The 20841-nt window shown below is 58.9% G+C and overlaps 1 protein-coding gene and 1 long non-coding RNA gene across 7 annotated transcripts in view; one reads left to right on the forward strand and one right to left on the reverse strand.

Annotated features, from left to right (window-relative positions):
* CAMTA1 (calmodulin binding transcription activator 1) overlaps nucleotides 1-20841 on the forward strand; it is an 857550-nt gene that overhangs the window by 606689 nt on the left and 230020 nt on the right. For all 6 annotated transcript variants that reach the window (XM_043573690.1, XM_043573686.1, XM_043573688.1 and 3 more), the window contains exon 6: nucleotides 3141-3212. In XM_043573690.1, the coding sequence (XP_043429625.1) occupies nucleotides 3141-3212 (72 nt within the window). The remainder of the gene's footprint in view (nucleotides 1-3140; nucleotides 3213-20841) is intronic.
* Nucleotides 633-9290, reverse strand: LOC122479882. Its single transcript, XR_006296454.1, has 2 exons — nucleotides 3182-9290; nucleotides 633-977 (listed from the first exon to the last, which is right to left on the reverse strand). It is a non-coding gene; the product is annotated as an uncharacterized LOC122479882 (long non-coding RNA).

Here is a 20841-nt window from a genome sequence, read left to right on the forward strand (position 1 = left end):
CTGGCCACACCGTGCCGCGGTGAGCTTCCGAAAGGCAGACCTGGTCATGACATCCGGGGGCAAAGTCAAGCTCCTGGCTGTGGCCCCCATGGCTTGTTGTCACCTGACCTACTTCGTCTCCCCCACCTGGACCCTCGTCATGCTTGGCCTTGCATCCAGGGTCCTATGGTTCCTCAAGACAGCCTCTGCCTCACCTCCTGTCCCCACCTGCTTTTCCTGCTGCTGGGATGATGATCCACCCCCCACCCAACTCTTCCCTCAGCCGCGCAGTCCCTCCAATACCCTCTCCCACTGTCCTCTGGGACTGTTCTGGGCATCAGCTCTTGACCCTCACAGCCACCCAGGAGACAGGAGGAGGAAGGTGCTCACATCACAGCCTAGAAGGACAAGGACCCTCCTAGCAGGTCTCGTACCCCAAGCAGGACCCGTCTCTCCAGAAGCCCCTCTTTGCTGACTCCAGCTCACCAAGGGTGGATTCTGGGAAGCCTCTTCCCCCACAGGGACAGTAAACCAGCTACTCAACATGAGTCAGATTTCCCTGAAACTGAAGCTGAGCGTTTTAAGCATTCAATGTGGAGCCATTTTCCAGGATGGTTTTCTAGTATGTCGTTTAAAGTCCCAAGCCTTTGGAATACCACAAGCAAAAATGAACCATTTATTGCCTTCAGGTCCTGTACCCTGTACTGGGCTGTGGAGACCGGTGGGACACTTGTTGGCCACCGTCATTCAGAGGGTCTGAGGCTCCCTGCCTCACCCTGGAGCTTCCAGTCCCGGGAGTACAGATGGGCAGTGAGCCATGGGAGGGACCCAGCGTGCTGGGCAAGGCAACACGGGGAGGGGGGCATGCCCTTGGGGTCCTTGAGTCCTTGGGGTTCTAGAGGGGGCTTCCCTTCCTCCCTCGATGCTACTTGACATGGTTCGCTCTCGTCAGGGGTCCGCTGTCCCTCTCTCCAGCCTTCATCGATGATGCCTCTCATCTGTGGAGACCAGAGACATCAGATCACCAGGGTGGTTAGAGTAATATCTAAAAATAGAGTAACTAGGTTCTGAGTGAGGCCCTGAGGGTTCCTCTGATTAAAATGCATGAGCCTTGATGTAGAAACGGCGATTTTTCTTTTTAACGCCATCCTGCTCATTGGATGGTTCTGGACACTTCTGGGCAGGTGAGGTTGCCCACAGGTGCTAGGGAGGCCCAGGGGAGGGGGGGGGCGTGCTTTCTACTTCCTGTGGACTCTCAGAAGGGACACACAGTAGGTGTTGGAGTCCCAGGGAGTCCTCGTGTGTAGTTCAAAGATGCTGCAGCCCGGCCCACACAGATCAGCAGTGAACTTGAGGGGGGGCGGGGAATGGAGGCGCAAATCAACCACATTCTTTTCAAGTTCGAGAGAAAGCAGTGGAAGGAGAAGGAGACAGGTGAAGGGGGGAAGTCGGCAAACCCTCAAGAGGAATGAACAGTGAGAAAAAGTGGATGCCTGGCCTTTTATTTCAAAGAGACAGGAGAGAGTTCTTCTCTCAACAATTTATGTCTCTCTCCATTTGGCTCATTACGTGAGCCAAAGTAATGAAACTTCCCATGAGAATGTGCAAAGTCCAAAGGAAAAGAACTGATAAAAGTCGCAGGGTGGGCTGCTCGTTCATGGCAAACGAGAGCTCACAGGAAATGTCCAAACAGGCGCCTCTCTCGGCAAGGAGGAGTGAGTTATCAAAAATAACAGTAAAAAAAAGAAACACGGCGTATTAAAAAACAGAAGAGTCAGGAAAGTATATTGCCTTCTTAATAATAAATACGTTTCATGGGCAAGAATTGCAAGGGAATCGTTTAAATTAATTTCCGCTTTGTTTGGTTGGTTTATACAGGGTTTGGTCCCAGCTGACAGCAATCTGTAAAAGTTCTAACATATTGGAAATCTGATTTTCTTACAGCCAGAGTCCCGTAGTCCAAACTGATTTCTCTTTCAACTCTGCTAATCAGACAGGGCTCAAATGGATTCCTGGTAGAACCGAATCGCACTTGGTCTTTTGGGGGCACATTAAAAAATTTCTGGTATAAGCTTTAAATGCAGAGAGAGCTGCTGGCCAGTTGTCACTGCAGTGTGGTGTGAGGAGCAGTGGGGGGGCGGGGGGTGGCAATGGCCGTGGCTCGGATGAGCAACGAGGGGCCCAGGGAAGACCTTGCCCATCCCCGGCCTGCAAGGCTCTGGTGCCCTGCCTTCTCTTTCTGCCCCACCGATTGTGGAGCAGGTGTTTGGGAAGCCAGGGAAACACGGCAGGAGAGGGAAGGAGAGAGTTCTGGTTTGAAGGCAAAACCCTGGCCACCCCGAGACTCGCATAATTGGGTTCTGAGAGGACCCTAGAGGACTGTCCTCCTCACCAGGCCCCGCTCTCCCCCTCCGCCTGCAAGCCCGTCCCCACCGCTGGCCCTGACTGTCCCCTGTCTCCAGGTCCTAGCGTCCCTCCTCACTGTCCGCCCCCCCCCACCAAACCAAATCCATCTGTGAAAGATGCAGGCTTCACCTTAGAACAAACACAAATGTGATTGAACAGACTAAATAGAAGCCAGCAAGTGGGGTATGCACGAGGGGCCTCTCAGTTTCTGGAGGTCAGTCCTAGGAAGTGCCACCCCCAGCCTCAGAGGTCCTGCCATCCAGGGCTGCCCCGCTCACCCGGTGTGATGCCCTTGACCAGGAAAGGTCTGGAGTGTGTGTGTGTGTGTGTGTGTGTGTCTGAATCAATCCCACACATGTTCAGCCCCTCCCCGTACACCAAGGGGTCTTAACCTAGGCTCTGTGAATGAACTTCAGGGTAACCCCCAGCCCCTACAATTATGGGCAAAACGCACACGAATGTGCATTCCCGCGTCCCCACCTCTTCTGGGTTCTCACGTGCCTCCATGGCCCCTAAAAGGGAAAGCACCCAGCTGTCCGCCCGGGTTTGCCTGCTGCCTCGCCCACTGCGCTTCTTAGATTCCGACCCGGACCTCGGTCCCGGCCCCGGAGCCAGGCGCACGGGCACCGGCCCTCGGCCTTCCAGGGTGCCGGTGGCGTCCGCGGCCCTTTCTCGCTCCTTCTCTGTGGCGCCGTCTCTCTCTCTCCCTTCCTTCCCTCTTTCCAACTGAATTCTCGTTTTTCCTCTCTCCCTAGTGCTTGTACGGCTGCTATGTGCATTCCTCCATCATCCCCACCTTCCACCGGAGGTGCTACTGGCTCCTTCAGGTAGGTGGCTGGGACTGTATTCTTCTTCCGTCTCCGGCGCTGCGGAGGGTCTGCGGAGGGAGCTGCGCGGGCGTGCGGTCCGGCGTGCGGCGGTTTGGGGCGGGGGTGCCCCGGCCAGAGCTCCTAGGGGCATTGGCGTGTGGTGCTGAGGCCAGGTGTGTGGCCGGCCTGCTGTGCTGTGCGATGCCAGGAAGGAGAGAGGCCTGGGGTGGGGGGTGGGAGGGCCGTCCTTCCGCCCCATGAGAGTAAAGCCCCACCGGGTGCTTCCAGGGTGGCTCGGTTTCCTCTTGATGAGGACGGAGAGAAGGCTGAGCGTCTGGCCGACTGCAGAATGCCCGTTGGCCGAAAGCTGTGCGTTCACATTCTCTTGTGGGTTAGTCAGTCGTTGGCACTCGTGGAAAATCGGCTCTCAGAGGCATGCCAGCGGCAGCCGGATTGATCGGAAGGGTTGTTGGGAGAGCGGGGGGCCACGGCTCAGCGGGAAGGAGCCCAGGAATCGATCTGTGATGTCTGCCATGCAGGGGGACGGAGAAAGGGGCGGAGGAGCGCCCCGGCCACCCTCGCTCCACAAGGGTGACCTGGCTCCCAGCTCTGTGTCCATGGTGCCCGTGCACAGCCTCACGGAGTCGGGCCCGGCTCGGGGCCGCGGCCGCCCAGCCTCTTGCCTGTTGGTGGTCAGTGGCGGTCAGAGAGCCCGGCAGAGGGTGCCGCCGTGTGAGTGGGAGGGTCCGAGGGACCCATCAGCGAGGCTCGACCTGGTCCTTTGCAAAGCTTGTCCCCGATCGGCAGCCGCTCTCTGTGGGCCCAGGCGTTGCTGCCTCTGACCTTTCCCACTGTGGTTCTAACCATCTGCACCCGCAGCAGTTCAAGTGAGCCCGCCCCTGGCCCCGGCGGCCGGAGGAGCTCCCTGGCTTGGGGAGTACGGTCAGGAGGGGTCTGGCAGATTAGAAAGCAAGCCCCTGACACCATGGTGTGTATTCAGAGAGCTGAGGCCTCACGTGCCAGAGCGCAGAGGGGCCACTGGTCCCAGGGAAGGTGGCCTGGAAAGCATCTGCGGGGCCCAGAGCCATCTTGGTGTGGACGCCGAGGCTCTGCCTGGACAAGGCTCTCGGTCTGTCGGCTCTGCCCAGCCCCTGCCTCCTTGCCCTTCTCCCTCAGTTCCAGAAATAATTGTCTGCGGTTCAGCAAGTTCATTAGCAGATGACGCCTGAGACTGTCCAAGGATGTGCTGATTTGCAAAGACACGGCTTCCCTGACATCTTGCCCTGTTGTCATTTTTCGGGTTCCTCTCCCTGGGAGGCTGGGCTGGTGGCAGTGGGGGTTTCTAACTGCTCGGCCCTGCTTCCTTGTGAAAGGGGCCTCCAGCGTGGTCACGGGATGATACTTCTCGTCTTGTTAACGCAAAAGGTTCTCTTTTCCGCCTGGCGCAGGAGTGGAGTGTGGGACCCCCACCTCAAGAGCAGGGATCTGGTACAGCAGGGGCCATGTCCTTGTGCCCTAGGGTCACGCTCTGGCTGCTGAGAGGTATTTTCACCTTGAGCAGCCTGTGGCCCTGTGAACTCCTCCCTGGCCTCTGAAGGCCCCGGGGCCTGTTTTGGCTTTTTTCCTTTTCAGTTTCATGCCCCATCCAAACGCCTCTTGAGCACGCTCTCCCGATTCCAGGCCTGACCACTGGCCTGTTGGAGCGGCGCCCCGGAAGTCGGCTTCCTGCCAGCCAGGCGCTCCTGCACCCACGCCATCGCCTGTCTCCTCTTGTCCCATCACGTGCTTGTGGCTCTTTGATTCCACTAAGTTTACTTTCCTAGACTCAGACACCATCGGGCAGCCACGGTGGGGGTGGGGTGGGGTGAGCTTATCAGCCCCCCAGACTGGATTCTACTCACTCAGATTTGGCTCCTCCTGCCTTGTTCCAGGCGAGAAGTGGGAGGGCTCCGCTGTCCCAGCCCTCCCCACGCCCGAGCTTCTGTCCTGGCCACGGTGGGCCGGAAACATATGTGGAGTGATTCGTGTCTGCCCGGGGTGGTCACTTCTAGCTGGCGGGGGAGCCCGTTCGCCCCCCCCCCCCCAGGTCCAGTGTCACAGGAACTGGTTTCTTAAGGGCAGATCTGGGCCCCTTTATCTTCTCCTCCCAGCCCCACAGTCTTCCCTCCACCCGCTATCCACTGCATCCTGGAGCATCACCCTTGTTTCCGTGAGCAGGTGACAGGGGGGGACGCATGCAGGGGCAGGGGTTCCCACTCCCCAGTGTGTGCTGGGCAGGGGCAGGTTAAGGAGCCAAGGCCAAAGCAATTAGCGCGGTGCACGTCCCGCACGAGCCCGAGAGCCACCGCGGCAGCCGGCACCGCTCGGGGCAATTTGTTCCGGTGCTAATTACAACACCAGGATAATGACGGTGTGGCCAGGCTTAATTTCTCTGATATTAAATAGGAAAGAAGCCACGAGACACCAGCCCAGATGGAAATTGGCCCAGGTCTGTCTCTGACACCAATTATCAGGAAAAAGGATTGGGTGGGAGAGAAGGTGTCAGGGTGGTGACCGAGGCAAGAGCCGAGGAAGGAGGCGGCTCCCACGGCCACCAGTCACCACCGGCTCCCCGGGGAAGCCAGCCTGGTGGTCCCTGGAAGTCCGCAGTGGCTGTCGGCCACGCCCCTTACAGCAGAGAGGTGCCAGGGGCTGGGGGGCAAGGGGAGCCTTGCTGAAAGGAAAGGGGCAGGGAGGAAAGGAGGGCTTCTGGATAAAGGAGAGTTCATTCCAGCAGTGGCCCCACCGCCCCCACCCACTGCAGAGCGTGGCCGGCCGTGGTGGCCACTGGGGTCCCAAACTGATGCCACTCGCCCCAAGGCCACTTAGCACAGCAGGAACCTCTGCCCGCGCAGGCCTGGTTTTCCCCTGCGCCCAGACTATAAGGTCCCTGAGGTGGGGGGGAGCTGCGCCCCTCTGTCTCTCCCAGCACAGAGCCTCAGCCGGACAAGGAGGGGCCAGCCTGCCCTGGAGGCCTCAGCTCTGCTCAGAGGGCCTGCCGCCCCAGGACAGGGAGGGAGAGAGGGTGTCAGACCTGGGGGAGGAGGTCAGCACCCCTTCCAGAAGCGGAGGATCAGGGAGAGGAGGGGGACCAGAACTGACACAGCACTTAAAAGTTCCCTAGTGACCTGATTTTCAGGGGAGGGAGCGACCCTGCCCCCTCTCTGTTGTTACTAAATGTTTTATTAGGATGTGAGCAGGGAGACAAGTGAGGAACCAGAGCCTTTCCCGGGAGTGGAGGGGACTGAAGCCCCAAGTACATAAGGGCATTGTCATGACCGGTGTGCACCCCATGAAGCCATCTGCCCAGCTGGGTCAGGGCCTTCGGGGGATCTGTCCCGGGACTTGAGAAGCCACCACCACTGGCTGGCACACGTACTCCTCCGTCACATCATCTGTACATCGGGGCCTCCATGTGTCACAGCTGGCGGGGCCCTTAGGCTCCACAGAACTCAGCTGCTGCATTTCCTAGATAGACGCTGAAGCCCAGAGGGGACAGGGCCAGACCCAGGGTCACCCAGCCAGTCAGCGATGGCACCCTTGCCTCTGCCTCCCGGGGCCCGAGCGTGGTTGTCACTGCAGCCACCTTGGCCCTGAGCCTTGCTGGGGGCGGGAGGGGGTGTGGCCAGTCCTGCCGCTGGGCTGCTCCACGGGTGAGCCAGACCCCAGGGGCCTCACCCTCCGTCCTGCGGCCACGGCCTCTCCTGCTTGGGATTTTCTGGTGCTCAGGCTCAGGGCCTCCCTGCTGCCCTCTGCATCCCCGTCCCGGGCCCCCACATTCCATCCTGTGGGGCCCTTCTCCCAATAAGCCCAAAGAGAACAGGCCCCCATTTCAGGCCAGACTTTCCAGCAGCTTCTGTATGGCTCATTTGGAAACTATTTCTGCTTCTAATGAGTGTTTTTCTTTGTGCCCTTGTCCTCTAAAATGCTTAATGAATGTTTTCTGTGCTCGAGCGAAGCGGAGGGTGTGTCCCTGTGTGTCTGCCACCGCCATGCGGGGGGCTGTTAGGCTGCTGGGGCGGAGACAGCCAGGAGCTCCTTCCCGACCCACAGAGGCCCGTGGGCTCGCAAGCACTGCCGAGCAGACACGGGGACCCCGTGGCTTTGGGGGTTCCCGGGGCTGGGGGCTCCTGATGGCTAGAGGATGGCAGGTGTTTGGGCTCCACGGAGGAGCCAGGTTCTAGCCCTTCCCTGGCAACCCTGAGCATCGGAAGCTGTGACTGTACAGCCAGGCACCACGGGCACTGAGTCCTGGCCAGACGGTGCCCCGGACCCTCCCCACGGGACCCGTGTCCCCCAAGAGAAGGCCAGGCTCTCAGGAGGCCCATGGTCACCCGGCCAGTGGAGGGCACCCCTTGCGGCCCCATCTGCCTCCCGGAAGCACCAGTGTCACCTGCTCTTATAGGGAGGGGCTACCTGGTCCCAGATCTTAGGGCAGAGAGGGGGCACTCCGGGCCTTTCACCCCACACTCTCTCCTTCCTGCCTGCCCCTGAGCTCAGCTGGTCCCGCCCCCCCCCCAGAAGTAGGGTGCTTTCTGCACCAAGTACCACGGCAAAGAGACCTTCACAGAGCCAGCCCAGAGGAGGGCAGGGCGTCGGGGGCTAGTTCTAGGCTGCCCCGGCCCCACTAAAGCCCCCAGCCCAGGAGCAGAGGGAGGCCTCAACCACACGTCTCCCTGCCTTGTAGGAAAGGAGGGAGACCCCCGTCTTTGCTTGGGCAGAGCTCCAGTCTCCCCTCGCAAGTGCTCCTGGGAACCATGTTTGCCCACCCGGTTGGTAAGGCCTGGGGTGGAGCTGAAGCCTTACATCCCTCCGTCGGGTTGTGGGCTCACAGCTGGCGTCACATCCTCAAGAGAGCGTCTCTCCTGCCAGGAGGAGCCGCCGAGGAGAGGGGGGAGCCAGCAGCCAGCATCCCCATGCTGACCCAGGGCTCTGCAGCCTTGCAGACGGGGCCCCAGAGAGGCACCTGTGCTCACATTCTGGGGACATCCCAGTGAACAACTCCATTTCAGCTTCTACACCAGACACAGGCCTCGACCCCAGTGTGTCCCGAGGGAGCCCGGCCTCCTTCCTCCGGGGCCTCTTTACTCAGAGCAAGCGGGGGAGGGGGGTGTACAGAGTCCCAGGCCTCCCCAGCCGGCCAGGGAGGGAGCAGGCCGTTGGGGGGGGGGGGGGGGCGGGCCTCCTCACCCGGCACTCAGACTGTGGCACCCCTGGGGGCATCTCTCTGCGCTGCCTCTGGCTCTCCAGGAAGGGTCCTCAGAGCTCACCGCTACCCTGAAGTGGCAAAGTTGGGCACGGTTGGGTCAGGTGGAGGCATCCTGCGGGCTCGTGGACCGCTTGTTCCCGGCATATCACCCGGAAGGCTGCCCTTTGGGGCACCCACTTGGCCCAGAGTGGGTGACTGAGCACCGCGGGCCCTCTGGGATGGTGTTTATTTCAACCCCTTAAAATAGTAAGGTTGGATCACCCAGGGGAGCACCTTTTAGCAGTTTGCCTCTGGGCAGTTTACCGAATTTCTCGGAGCCTCGGTGTCTTCATCAGTAAATGGTGACAATAATAGGGTCACTGCACAGGGCTGCCTTTGGGAATGAATCTAAACGCAACATGGTGCGTGCACAAACGGCAGATGTGCTCCTGGCACACGGCAAGCGCTCACTGCCGCGAGCGTCAGGTTGGACCCGCAAGCTGGTCTCCCGCTGCCCCTGAGAAAGCTCCGGTGAGCCCCCGGGCCGCATCGCCCCTTTATCCTGCACCGCAAGGCTGCAGGGGGCTGGGGCTGCCCCTCAACGTGTGAGCTGGTCAGGACAGGCTGGCCAGGGCGTCTCTCCTCCTTCACGCCGCCCTCCTCGGCAGCGGGACACAGCGGTGGCACTGTCTTCACTATAGACACCCTCCCCGCCCTCCCCCCACAAGAGACTTGACACGATCACTTCTTTTGCAATTTGCGACCCAAGTGCCCCCCTACCTGACATCCACTCACTCTTTCTGGAAGCAAGGACCCACCTGGGACCCACCTGGGTCCATGCCTCCAGCCCTCAGGGTCGCCCTGTAGGTGAGCTAGGTCACAGGAGGGACCAGAAGCCCCAGCGTGGCTACGGGAGCACCTCCACACTCACCCCTCCGTCCTCAGGCTCGTCCTAGTGGTGGGGACATCTCTACTCGGAGTGAGCCAGATCCCAAGAGGCAGGAGACAGTCCACCACTGCCAGGCCTCCCTCCCTCCCTCCCTCCCTCCCCCCTTTCCTTCCCTCTTTCCTCCCTTTCTTCCCTCCCTCTTCCTTCCTTCTCTCCTCCCCTTTCCTTCTTTCCTTCCCTCCTTCCTTTTTCCTTCCTCCCTTCCTTCCTCCCTCCCTCCCTTCCATCGTTCCCTCCCTCCCTTCCTTCCCCCTTTCCTTCCCTCTTTCCCTCCTTCCTCCTTTCCTCCCTCCCTTCCTCCCCTCTTTCCTCCCTTTCTTCCCTCCCTCTTCCTTCCTTTTCTCCTTCCCTCTTTCCTTCTTTCCCTCCCTCCTTCCTTTTTCCTTCCTTCCCCTCTCCCTTCCTTCCTTCCTTCCTTCCTTCCTTCCTTCCTTCCTTCGCTCTTTCCACCTCCTCTCTCTTTCATCTTTTTTAAGTGGAAGATATTATAGCTTCATAAAAAATACTCCAGGCTTCTTGCTCAGTAACCGTTTTTATGTTTCACTGCAGTGAAATAGAAGCGGCTGGGAAATAAAGCGTTGAGGAGCCTGCTCTGTATGTGGGCCCTTGAACAGTGTCCTGCATTACTCAGACGGAGATGCCATGGGGCTTGCCATGAAAGGAGGCTTTGATGGGGCTTAGAGCAACAGGAGGCATTGTCATCAGGCTGACTCTCTCCCAAAGGGGGCATTTTTTAAAGTTTATTTATTTTGAGAGAAGCGGGGGGGAGGAGCAGAGAGAGAGAGAGAGAGAGAGAGAGAATCCCAAGCAGCTTCGTGATGTCAGCACAGAGCCTGACATGGGGCTTGAACCCACAAACTGAGATTATGACTTGAGCCCAAGTCAAGAGTCAACTGAGCCACCCAGGCGTCCCCCAGAAGGGACATTTTGACCCACATGCTTCAAGGAAGAGAAATGAGTTGGTGCCTCAGGATCCCTGTCCCCCCAGGCCTGGGTTGGCGGGGAGCCGAGGGTGCCTCAGGGAAGCCGGACCCTCTGGGCACATCCCACGGGCACTAGGCCGTGAAAGCCAGGAGCTCAGCCCAGCCCTGGTGTCCCACCCTCAGTCACAGGGAGTGGAGGACGGGCCAGGTACCAGGTACGGGCTGAGTGGGGCAGAGGGACCTCTGACAGTGCACGTGGCTCACAGATGCCACAGCCCCAGTGCCAGGTGGCCCCCAGCACTTGGTGGGGACCAGTGTCTTTGGTTCTCACAGCTGTCCTTGTAGGGAGCCAGGGCTGGGTGAATTCTCCCTGATTTTCACAGACAAAGAAACTGAAGGTCCAGGGGAATAAGGGGGCCCCAGAGACCGAGCAGACAGGGCTGAGTCCAGGCTCCTGAGGCCAGGAGCAACACGGGGACAAGAACAGCTGGGCCCCAAGTGTTCGGAGAGGGCTCCTGTATGAAGAGACAGGTGAAGGACCCCACGGCATCACAGTCACTTTTCCAACCCTGAATTTCCACGCCCAGGGCACCTTGCTGGCCTAGTGGGTGCACCTGAAGCCGGACGATGAGATAAATCCAGAGAAGGGGCCATAGAGTGGGCTGGGTGGTCAGGGGAAGCTTCCTGGAGGAGGAGGCGAGCTCAGGATGGAAGGCAGTAGGATGTTCTTCCCTGCCTTTCTGACATGTGGCAGGCGTGGGCCACGGAGCACAGAGACAGGAAGGACCAACAAGGCCACGTGGAGTCTAAGCTCCACCAGCTTCAGTCTCACAGACCAGGCACCCACAGTCTGGGGAGCCCTCAGGACAAGTGTCCCAGGCCCTGGTGTCAGTCAAGTGACTTGGAGGGAGTGTGTGGGAGGCTACCCCCCCCCCATGTGGGCTTGGGGCCAGGAGAGGAGAGCAGGAGAGACGGGGCCTGCCCACCAGAGGTTACAGGTTCGATGCTGCCGTGGGGTCTCCTCCAGGCTGTCAAAGGTGGTTATCGTCATTGGTATCGGTAAGAGTAACAGTAGCCATCGTAGGTTGTGGGCTCCCATGCCCCAGGTGCTACGAAGCCCCGTGCGTGCCCGTGAGGCCGGTACTTTGTCACCCCCAGGTAGAAATGCGGCTGGGGCACCCGGGGAACGTGCTTCAGGGAGGCCCGTCAGGAAAGAGGAGCTCCCGGCAAATGGCCCTGTTGGTAGCTCATTGCAGCGGCCGGCAGAGTCTGGAAAGAAGCACCAGGTCTGTGGGGAATAGGACAGGGCTGCGGAAGGTGTCGGCACTGAAGGAGAAGTGAGTGGTGGGAGCCGCACGAAGCAGGGGTGGCGTAGGGGAGGAGGGGAGAGGGCAGCGGCCTCCTGGGCGCCCGGATGGGAGGGGAGAGGCTGCAGGTCAGGTAATAGAACAAAGCCCGTCTTACAAGCTACCCGGGTGGGCGGGCAGGCGTTTCCTCTGCGGGAGCACAGCAGAGACCAGCGAGCCGGGGAAGGAGCAGGTGCAGAGAAGGCAGCTAAGGCTGAACCGTGGGATCAGAGGGATCACTTCCGAGCTGCCTCCTCGTGCTGGTTCTATCCCGACCAGCAGCTTCCACTTCATCCTCCATTAATGTGCCTTGAATAACATGATGCGAAGATAAGGTAGACACTAGGAATTTACGGTGCTATGCAAAAAATTGCTCAATTCCATTAAGATTTCAGGATCTTTGCCAGGCTGCACAGCAGCCCCGGTATTATTTCCTTCTTAGACATCTTTGCTTGATTGCAATTTATGATGCCGAGGCCCCTGCTGCACCCACCTAAAGCCTCCAGAAAAATATGGCCATCCCCCCAACGCAGCCATTATTCCCTCTGAGGAAAGTCACTGGGTATTTTCCAGAAGATTCCCTCATCCTGATCTCCTTCTCTGGGGGCAGCGGGGAGCAACCTGTAATCAGGTCTCCGCTGCTGGACCTTCACCTTGCAAATTTCAGCGGCCAGGGCAGCCGGAGTCCTCGGGGGAGGCGGCACCCTCTGCCCCCACCTTGTGGACGAGGAGGGTGTTGAGCTGAGTGGAGAGACCCCCTCCCCAGGCGCACGGTTTAAATTCAGCTCCGCACTTTCCGAGCCACGGACTCTGGCCAAGTGAATGACCCTCTTTGAATCTCATCCCTTCCTCTGTCTGCGAAATAGGCACGCGGGACGTCTCTCACGAGGTCACTGGGAGGAAGAACTGAGCTAAGGCCCACAAAGGTGTTCATGTCCTGCTTGGCCACGGTGGCTCTGTTCATCACCTCCCATGACAACGTGCGGCAGCTCCTGCTCTACGGGATTGTGTGTGTGGCTGTCGTCGGGGAGGGGGCCTCTGAGAGGGTCTCATCCGGACCACCTTTCATGTGGCAAAATGCTGTCCCTCCCATGTGCCTGTGTGACAACGGGCCCCATTTGCTAATTCACCCGCAGCGTGGCGCTCACTTAGTGAGATGGAACTTTCACATCCCAGCCATCGGTAGGCTGCTCGCTCCCCCGCCACCGTGTCCCCTCGGCCCCCTGCCCTGCTGCAACCGGCCAGCACCTACCCTGGCCTGGCCTGCAAAGCCTCCTGTGTCCTTCCGCCCTCAGAGGGCTGAACTGCCTGGACCAGACTGGAAGGCAGAGCAGGAAGGAGGCTGCCGCTCCTTGGAGATGGAAATTATTAATTAGCCTTATTATCCAGGACTTGTCAGTCTCTTAATCCTTCCGTCTGCAGAGGGTTTATGCCTCCGCGGTGTGTGTTGTCAGCTTGGCTAAGCAATTGCTTTTAATAGAAAGGCAGAACAATGGACGATACAGTTTGGTTACTATCTCTATTTATCGAGCCAAACAATCCCTGCTCCCCTTCCACAGAACATCCTTCAAAGACGGGAAGGAGGCAAAAGCTGCTTAATTTCCCCTCTAGATGGCTTCTAATGCGGGGCCTCTGTTTAATTAGCCTTCTCATGTAATCTTCAGTGGACACTCTGTCCTCAATATCCTAATCTCCTCTGGAGCAAAGGGGAAAAGGGGGTTTCCAAAGCGAAAGACAAAAGTTTGCCTGAAGGAAACACTTTTCCATCTTGCTTCTGAAGAAGACTCAAAGGGCCAAGAGTGAAACGCAGACGTCATTTGATAGAGTCGATGGGCAAGTCTTCGGTGACGAGCTCCATGTGTGAAGGTCAGGGGCTCTCTCGGGGCCCCAGGCGGGACCCCAGCTGGCGAAGCTGGCCGGCCCCGGCATGGGACACGCTCTGGTCCACGACAGGCCATCGTGGCTGCTTTTATCACTGTTGAGAGTGCAGTGGCCCTCAGGAGAGAGCGATTCCCACGCAAGACAGTACACACTCCAGACTCAGGGGGGTGCACAGGCGAGCACACGCGTCCCTGCTCCTCACTCCTCCCTTCCTGGCTCTCCTGCTCTTCTCCCTGTAAAGGGCTCTGGGAAGCCCGAAGGAGACTTCTCGCCATCCCCACCACCACTCCCACACTGGGCAGGACATCCTGGGGGCTTTCCGCTCCCCTGTTCCAGAGTCCTCCCTGGTGACGGGGAGTATTAGCGGGGACCGTACCTTCCCGGCCACATGGCTACCAGGGGATGACGGCCGTGCGCCTGCTCCTGCCTAACGCAGGTCCTCGTCGGGCCCGAAGCGAGAGGCACAGCGTGGCAGGGCGGCCCCTGTGGAAGTCTCTGGCACCGGCTGGCCTCACACAGTCCTTGTCCTCAGCAGTCCCGTCTGTGTCTTTCTTTGCTCGTCCTGCGGCCCTGCCCCCTTGCTTCTCCCTCGCCCCTGTCTGCCCCATTGGGTCATCCCCAACTGCTGGCACAAAATGCTGCGGGAGTCCTCAGATACGCGCCCCGCCCGCTCTCCCCTCGCCCTGCCCCTCCTGCTCTTCCTCCCTCCCGTGCCACGTGCCACACCGAGGCCAGCTGGGGCTCACCCACGGCCTCCAAAACGTGAAATCCAAAGGTCGTGTCACCGCATCCTCTTTCCTGACCCCCCCCAACGGCAACTACCACGTTGGCCGCTCACTCCTTCCGGAATGTTCTCCCCTCCTGCCGCAGAAGCCCTCCCTGGCCGTCTCCCCCGCTGCCTGTTCTCCGCAGACTCCTCCCCTCCGCTTCCACCCCTCGATGTTAGCAGGCCCCTGATCCACCCACACTGCCTGCCTGAGTCTTCTCACCCACTCTCACAGCCTCACACGCCAGCTCCAGGCTGAAGACGCCCACACTTGCACCTGCACCCTGACCTCACCGCGAAGCACCAGACTTTCACGTCCAGCCGTCCGCTCGGCATCCCGCCCAAATGCGGAATCGGCATCTCAGCCTTCCCGCAGCCAAAGCGGAATCTGATCTCTTGTGCTCACCTTCCTGCCGCAGCGCTGCTCCCCGGGACTCGAGCCCGCCATTCTCGACCCCACTTTTCCCCGCTGCCCTCCTCCCGTCAAAAATATGTCTCAGCTGTATCCCCACCTCCCTCTCTGCTGCTGCTACCGAGTTAGAGCCACAACTTTATTCTGCACCAGTGTGAGTCGCTCCTGCACGTGTGGCCCATTCTCCACAAAGGAACACAAAGGGCCACTCCCATCCCAAACCTCACCAAGGCTCCTGCTTTCAACCAGCTTAGTAAGGCGCATGGCACTTAAAGTAACGGCCAAACCCTTACCAGGCCACCGAGGGCCTGCACCCCTGACCTTTACCCTCCTCTCCCACAGCGCTCTCCGGCCTTGCCGACTTCTTCCTGCCCCTCACCTGAGCCAAGCTTGCTGGCCCCAGGACCTTTGCACCTGCTCTTCCTGCTGCCTGGAGGCCACCCTGGGCTTCCATAGTTGACGCTAAGATTCAGGTCTCCGCTCAACCGTCAGCTCCCGAGTGGGGTCCTCCTGACACATCATCTAACTTTCCCTGGCTCTCTGGCAAACCGCTCTGTTCCCATCACCAACATCGTATCATGAAATATTAAGATATACAGAAAAGTTGAGGGAATTTTACAAGCACCCTAGACCTACCACCCAGATTCTACCGTTAACATGTTATGTTGTTTTATCAGTTCAAGTCCTTCCATCCATCTGATGCATTTTCCATGCATTTCAAACCAAGTTACAGACAACGGTAACACAAGCATGTCAGCACAGGTATCGTTATCATTCGCCCGAGTTCGGTGTACCTACAGTTCTCCTCTTATTTGTGAGGTAAAATTCGCACACAACGAAACAACTGAATGCACAGATGTCGAAGTCCTAGTTGAGGAGTTGTGATCAATGCGTGAACAGAACCCAAGCCCTCAGCAAGCTTTAGAATGTTACCGTCACCCCAGGAACTCCCCCCATGTGCCTTCCCAGCCGGCTCCCACACCGTGGGCTAGGGTCACCACTGTCCCGACGACCGTCTCCCAGGGACTCGTCTTTCCTGCTCGAGAACTTCATATAAATGGACTCCTACCGCACGTCCTCTTAGGCGAGGTTTCTTTCACTCAGCAAAATCTCTTGTAATTCACGCACGTTGTTACAACCCCAGCGTTAGTCATTTCTTGTGTCTCCTCCGCCCCTGCCCCCCCACCCCCCGGCCCCATCCTTCGGAAGCGAGCGCCGTAAGAGCAGGGACACCGAATCGTGTCTGTCGCTGACTCTTCGGCGTCTAGAACCGTGCCCGGCACGTGGGTCTGTATCTGTTGGGTGGGTGTGAAGGGTGTGGATCCCCAGCCAGAAGGCAGGCTTCCTGGGGATGCTCCCCTGCTCTCCCGCAGCCGTGCTGGGGCCCAGCTGCGCCCCGCAGGAACAGGCATCAGCACTGGGTAAAGACAGCGGGATGGACTCGCTCTTCAACGGCCCGCCCCTCCTCCCTTCCCGCCTTCCTCCGTCCTCCCCGCCGAAGAGGGAGCACGTTTGCTCTTCAGAAATGCAGTTCAACTGGCCATGGTATGGGGAGAGGATGGGAACCCCTGACTCACCCAGGAGAGGTGATTCTGGGGACGTGAGGCTCGAGACTTCTCCGTGAGGTTAGCTTGGAGGATTGAGAAGGAAATCCAGAGTAGAAAGGTTTGGTGATCCCGACCTCCTAAGAGATTTCTTAATTTGGAGACAAAGTTCTCAGAAAGACGCTGTCGGTTCCAAAGATGTGGGGCCCCGTGGGTCTCAGCTTGCTCTCTTTCTCTCCGCTCTCCCATTTCTCTGCTGGAAGGAGGGAGAGGTTCAGGAAGCTCCTGTGCAAAGTCCCCAGCCCAGGTTCAAATCCAAGGACAGGTAGCAGGACACAGGTGCTCCGGGAGCCCACGTCCCCCTGTCATGTGGGGAGATCTACACTATAAATGGGCACCTGCAGTCACCCTGGGGCAACTTTGGGCACGGATGGAGCCCTCACTGGCCTTGGGGGGCCCACCTGACAGCCTGACGGGGCCTCATCGCTCTGAGACAGGAGATAGAACCATGCCCATAGCAGCTACAGGCGGCCATCGCACACAGTCACTCTGATGCAAAAGCTAGGCTCCACTCGGTGTGGTCTGGCACCTCGTATGTAGTGAGTATTCAGTTGGGGGCTGAAATCCCAGACCCCAGCCCTTTCTGCAGTGTGACCAAGCGGAAGAGATAATAAAGCCCAGTCACTCGCAGACCCTGGCCTCAGTGTACCAGGGCCATCGCCAGCTCCCCTGTCCATGCTGCCCCCACGTCCCCGGTCCTGGGCCAGGTCGTGTGGGTGAGCACCAGGCATCGTGGGTGCCGGCCTCAGGGCCCATCCCTCTGCCCCGTCAAGAGGACCTGGAGAGGCCCTTCACTCAGGAAAGGGTCACCAGGCTCGCTCAAACCGGCCCACAGTCCCAGGAGGCAGAGAGGCAGAGAGCCTCTGCCCCAGGGAGGCCTGGAAAGGGCCGGGAACATCCCACGGTGAGCATGAACCCGGGTTCTGCCAGCGTCCCCAGCTGGGGGTGCCAGAAACAGAGGCTTGGCCCAGGCTGTGCAGGAGACTCTGGGGATGGTCCCAGGTGGGAAGGACCCAGGACCAGGGCCTGTGGGGCCCAGCCCTGGGTTTGTGACAGCACGGCAGTCATGATAACGATTATCATGACACAATTCCCTGAGCGCATGCCTGGGTCAGACCCGATGCAAAACACTTTAAAATCTCCTTGAATGCTTGCGACAGCACTGCACCACTTTATGACTGAGGAAACTGAGCCCCAGGTATGGGTTCATTAGCCCAGGGTGACAAGCTGCTTTAGAAATTAGAACCCAGGGGCGCCTGGGTGGCGCAGTCAGTTAAGCGTCCGACTTCAGCCAGGTCACGATCTTGCAGTCCGTGAGTTCGAGCCCCGCGTCGGGCTCTGGGCTGATGGCTCAGAGCCTGGAGCCTGTTTCCAATTCTGTGTCTCCCTCTCTCTCTGCCCCTCGCCCGTTCATGCTCTGTCTCTCTCTGTCCCCAAAATAAATAAACGTTGAAAAAAAAAAAATTTAAAAAAAAAAAAAAAAAAAGAAATTAGAACCCAGATTAGGGGCGCCTGGGTGGCTCAGTCTGTTAAACATCCGACTTCAGCTCAGGTCATGATCTCACGGCTCATGAGTTCGAGCTCCGTGTCGGGCTCTGTGCTGACAGCTCAGAGCCTGGAGCCTGCTTCGGATTCTGTGTCTCCCTCTCGCTCTCTCCCCCTCCTCCACTCATGTTCTGTCTCTCTCTGTCTCAAAAATAAATAAACATTAAAAAAATTAAAAAAAAAAAAAAAAGGAAACAGGATTAGAACCCAGATCAGTAGAACCACTCAGACCCCAACAGTACCACCCACTCCCAGCTGGGCCCTGCAGAGCCCCGGTCATGGGTCCTTCCCCCCAGCCCCCAGCCCCCAGCCATCCCCAGAGTCTCCTGCTGTGCCTCGGCCAAGCCTCTGCTTCTAACAGTCACAGCCGAAGAGGCTGGCCAGGCCTGGGTGCATGCCTACCGGAGGACACGCCTGGCCCCGCTGACTCCAGCAAAGTCCCCAGGGCTACCCAGACTCGAACAGGCTCTTTCTGTTGCCTCCAATAAGCTAGCATTTAGAAATTCTGCCCCAAGTTCTCACCCACCTGTTCCCTGAGCTCAAGGCCACCCCACGGCCCCACCCTCTCCTGACCCGTGCCCTTCTGCACTGCTGACCTCTCACCAAAAGTGCCACCCCTGTGGGCACGCGTCAGGCAACTGCAGCCTGTGTGTCACCCATGTCTCCGTCACACCCCTCTCTCCAGGGTGTAGAGCAGTCAGCTCCACTGCCCCAGGGGAGAGGGGGAAGGAGGCCTGTCTCCGCCAGCCCTCCTGGCAGGCATCACCGTGCTGACAGCCGCCGTGATGCTCCCTGACGCACGGCTGCTCTCTGCTTCCCGGGAGCAGCTGGGGAGGAGATGGGCGAGCCGGGCCCACGAATGGCATGGCGCCTCTTCAGACCCCTAAGCCTATAAGGTTCAGTTGTTCGGGCAGAGAGCTGCCGTCGAGGGAGGGTCCCCGGGGGCTGTGGGGCTGGCCAGGTTCTGCTATCTCTGGTCCGTGTCACTGGCAGGCTCCTCGTTGCTGGGACCCTCCGAGGCTCTGGGTTGAGAGAGGTCCAGAGGAGTCCCCCTGCTGAGTCCGGGATCCCCCCCACCCCACCCCGACCAGCCCCAGCCCCAGCCCCAGCCCCAGCCCTGGTTGATTTGGCAGATTCAGCTTCATTGGCAACAGAGCCCGAAGGGACCCTGGCCCAACCCCCGGTTTGCACAGGGAAGCTGTCACCCAGGGAGTTGAGTGGCTTTCCTGGGGTCCCTGAGTTACAGGAAGAGCTGGGCTTGAATCCTTCTTCCTGACGGCCAGGCGGCCTTGGGGGACCCCCTTGGCGGTGGAGCCCGTGGGCGGTGGAGCCTCCCCGGCCTCCCAGCGCGCAGCTCAGCACAGCCTTGGTGTGCGATCAGAGTGCAGGCTCACATCGGCCCGGGTCGGGCTTAATTAGATCAAAGACGACTCTGCCGCCAGAGACAGAGCGTGTGTTCAGCCCCAGAAACAACGCTGGAATTTAGCCGCTGCCGGGGTGCTGATTGCCTCTTTGTGGAAGAGCCACACCATCACCCGTCCACTGCTGTGGCCGCTTGAGACGTGGCCAGGCTTTTGTAGGTGTGAAGATATTGTCTGCGACAAGGCGGCGTGCTGGTAAATGCTTAGCATCTAGGAAAAGCCAAACCACCTGGTGGGTAGCGGCCGCCAGTTTCCGTGGTGTAAATAATTCCCACCTTAGCTGGTTTCAAGAGGCTGATTTGACTTCGGTTGGCTCTGCCTCATTCCCGAATAGTTAACCCGCAGCCCTCACGAGCCAGGACAAGCCGGCTCCCACGCGCCCCTGCTTTATAGTTTCGGCGGAGCACATAGACATGGTAGCTGAAGTTGCAGGACTTGTCTGGGCCTTTCCACTCCTTGCCCAAGACTGAGGCTCCTGCAGGGAGTAAGCTGCCACCATGGAGCTTTCTAAGACCAGCTGGGGCCTGCTTTGGGCATCTGAGACCTGACCTCCAAGGCGGTCTCTGTCCCCTTTATGAGTCTGTCACCCAGCTGTCCTACAGCAGCTGATGAGCTCAGCACCCCCAGACTTTTCAGGGTCATGCCAAATGAACCCAGTCCTCCCCGCCGTCTCCCCCCTGCCCAGGGCAGCACCTTCCCAAGGCAAGGTCCTGCCTCTGAAAATCCTATCACTGGTCTCACCTGAGCGGGGAGCTGGGCCTTCCAGGCCCGCCTTCCCAGCACACCCAAGCTGGGGCTGTGGATCCCAGCTCTGTCCTCACTCCCTTGGGGAGTAACTTAACCTCTCCCTCAGGGCATTGTTGAGAGGAACAAAGACCCTAAGACTTGGGAGACTCTCAGCACATTGTGTGGCACCTAGTAAGTGCTCAATAAACGGGAGCTCGTAGAAAAGGCTATATTGTGACCCACAGCCACTGTACCTCCGGTGTTCCTCACTTCCTGTAGCGCGTGCGTGTGCGCCGAGGCTCCTCAGCAATTATTGGCTGTTCGTCAGCTCCAAGCCACAGCAGAGCCTTCAGGCAAAAGGAGAAATCGGTGATACTGCTCTTGTCTTTCTTTAAAATTCTGATATTTGGTTCATCATGGGTTTTTGCCTTAATTGTGACTTTTTTTCAAAGTTGGCATTACAATAGCGTTTGTCTTGTTGGCGGAGAGCCTGGGTGCCCCTTTCCATTGCCACCCGAGGTGAGTGCCCGTGGTCTCACCTTCGTCCCAGTCCTGTCTGGGACGTGCACTGAGGGCCAGCTTGTGCTCACAAGCATCCCTAACAGGATGATTCAAGAAAACTCAGGAGAAGAAACCGAATTCAGATACTGGAGCTCGAGTGGCCCAGAGGACGCATGAGGACGGGATCTTCCAGGCACAGGGCCTGGCCCAGAGTGGGTCTCCACCCCGTGAGTAAGGAGCTCTGGGGTGCTCATAGCTACACCCCAGAGGAGGGGCCCAGGCCCTGGCCTGTCCCTGGTCCTGACACTGGCCTCCTGCATGCCGCCCGTCCCTGCTCTCTGCTCCG

The sequence above is a fragment of the Prionailurus bengalensis genome, chromosome C1, assembly GCF_016509475.1.
Source record: "Prionailurus bengalensis isolate Pbe53 chromosome C1, Fcat_Pben_1.1_paternal_pri, whole genome shotgun sequence".
In the NCBI taxonomy this organism is placed as follows: Eukaryota; Metazoa; Chordata; class Mammalia; order Carnivora; family Felidae; genus Prionailurus; species Prionailurus bengalensis.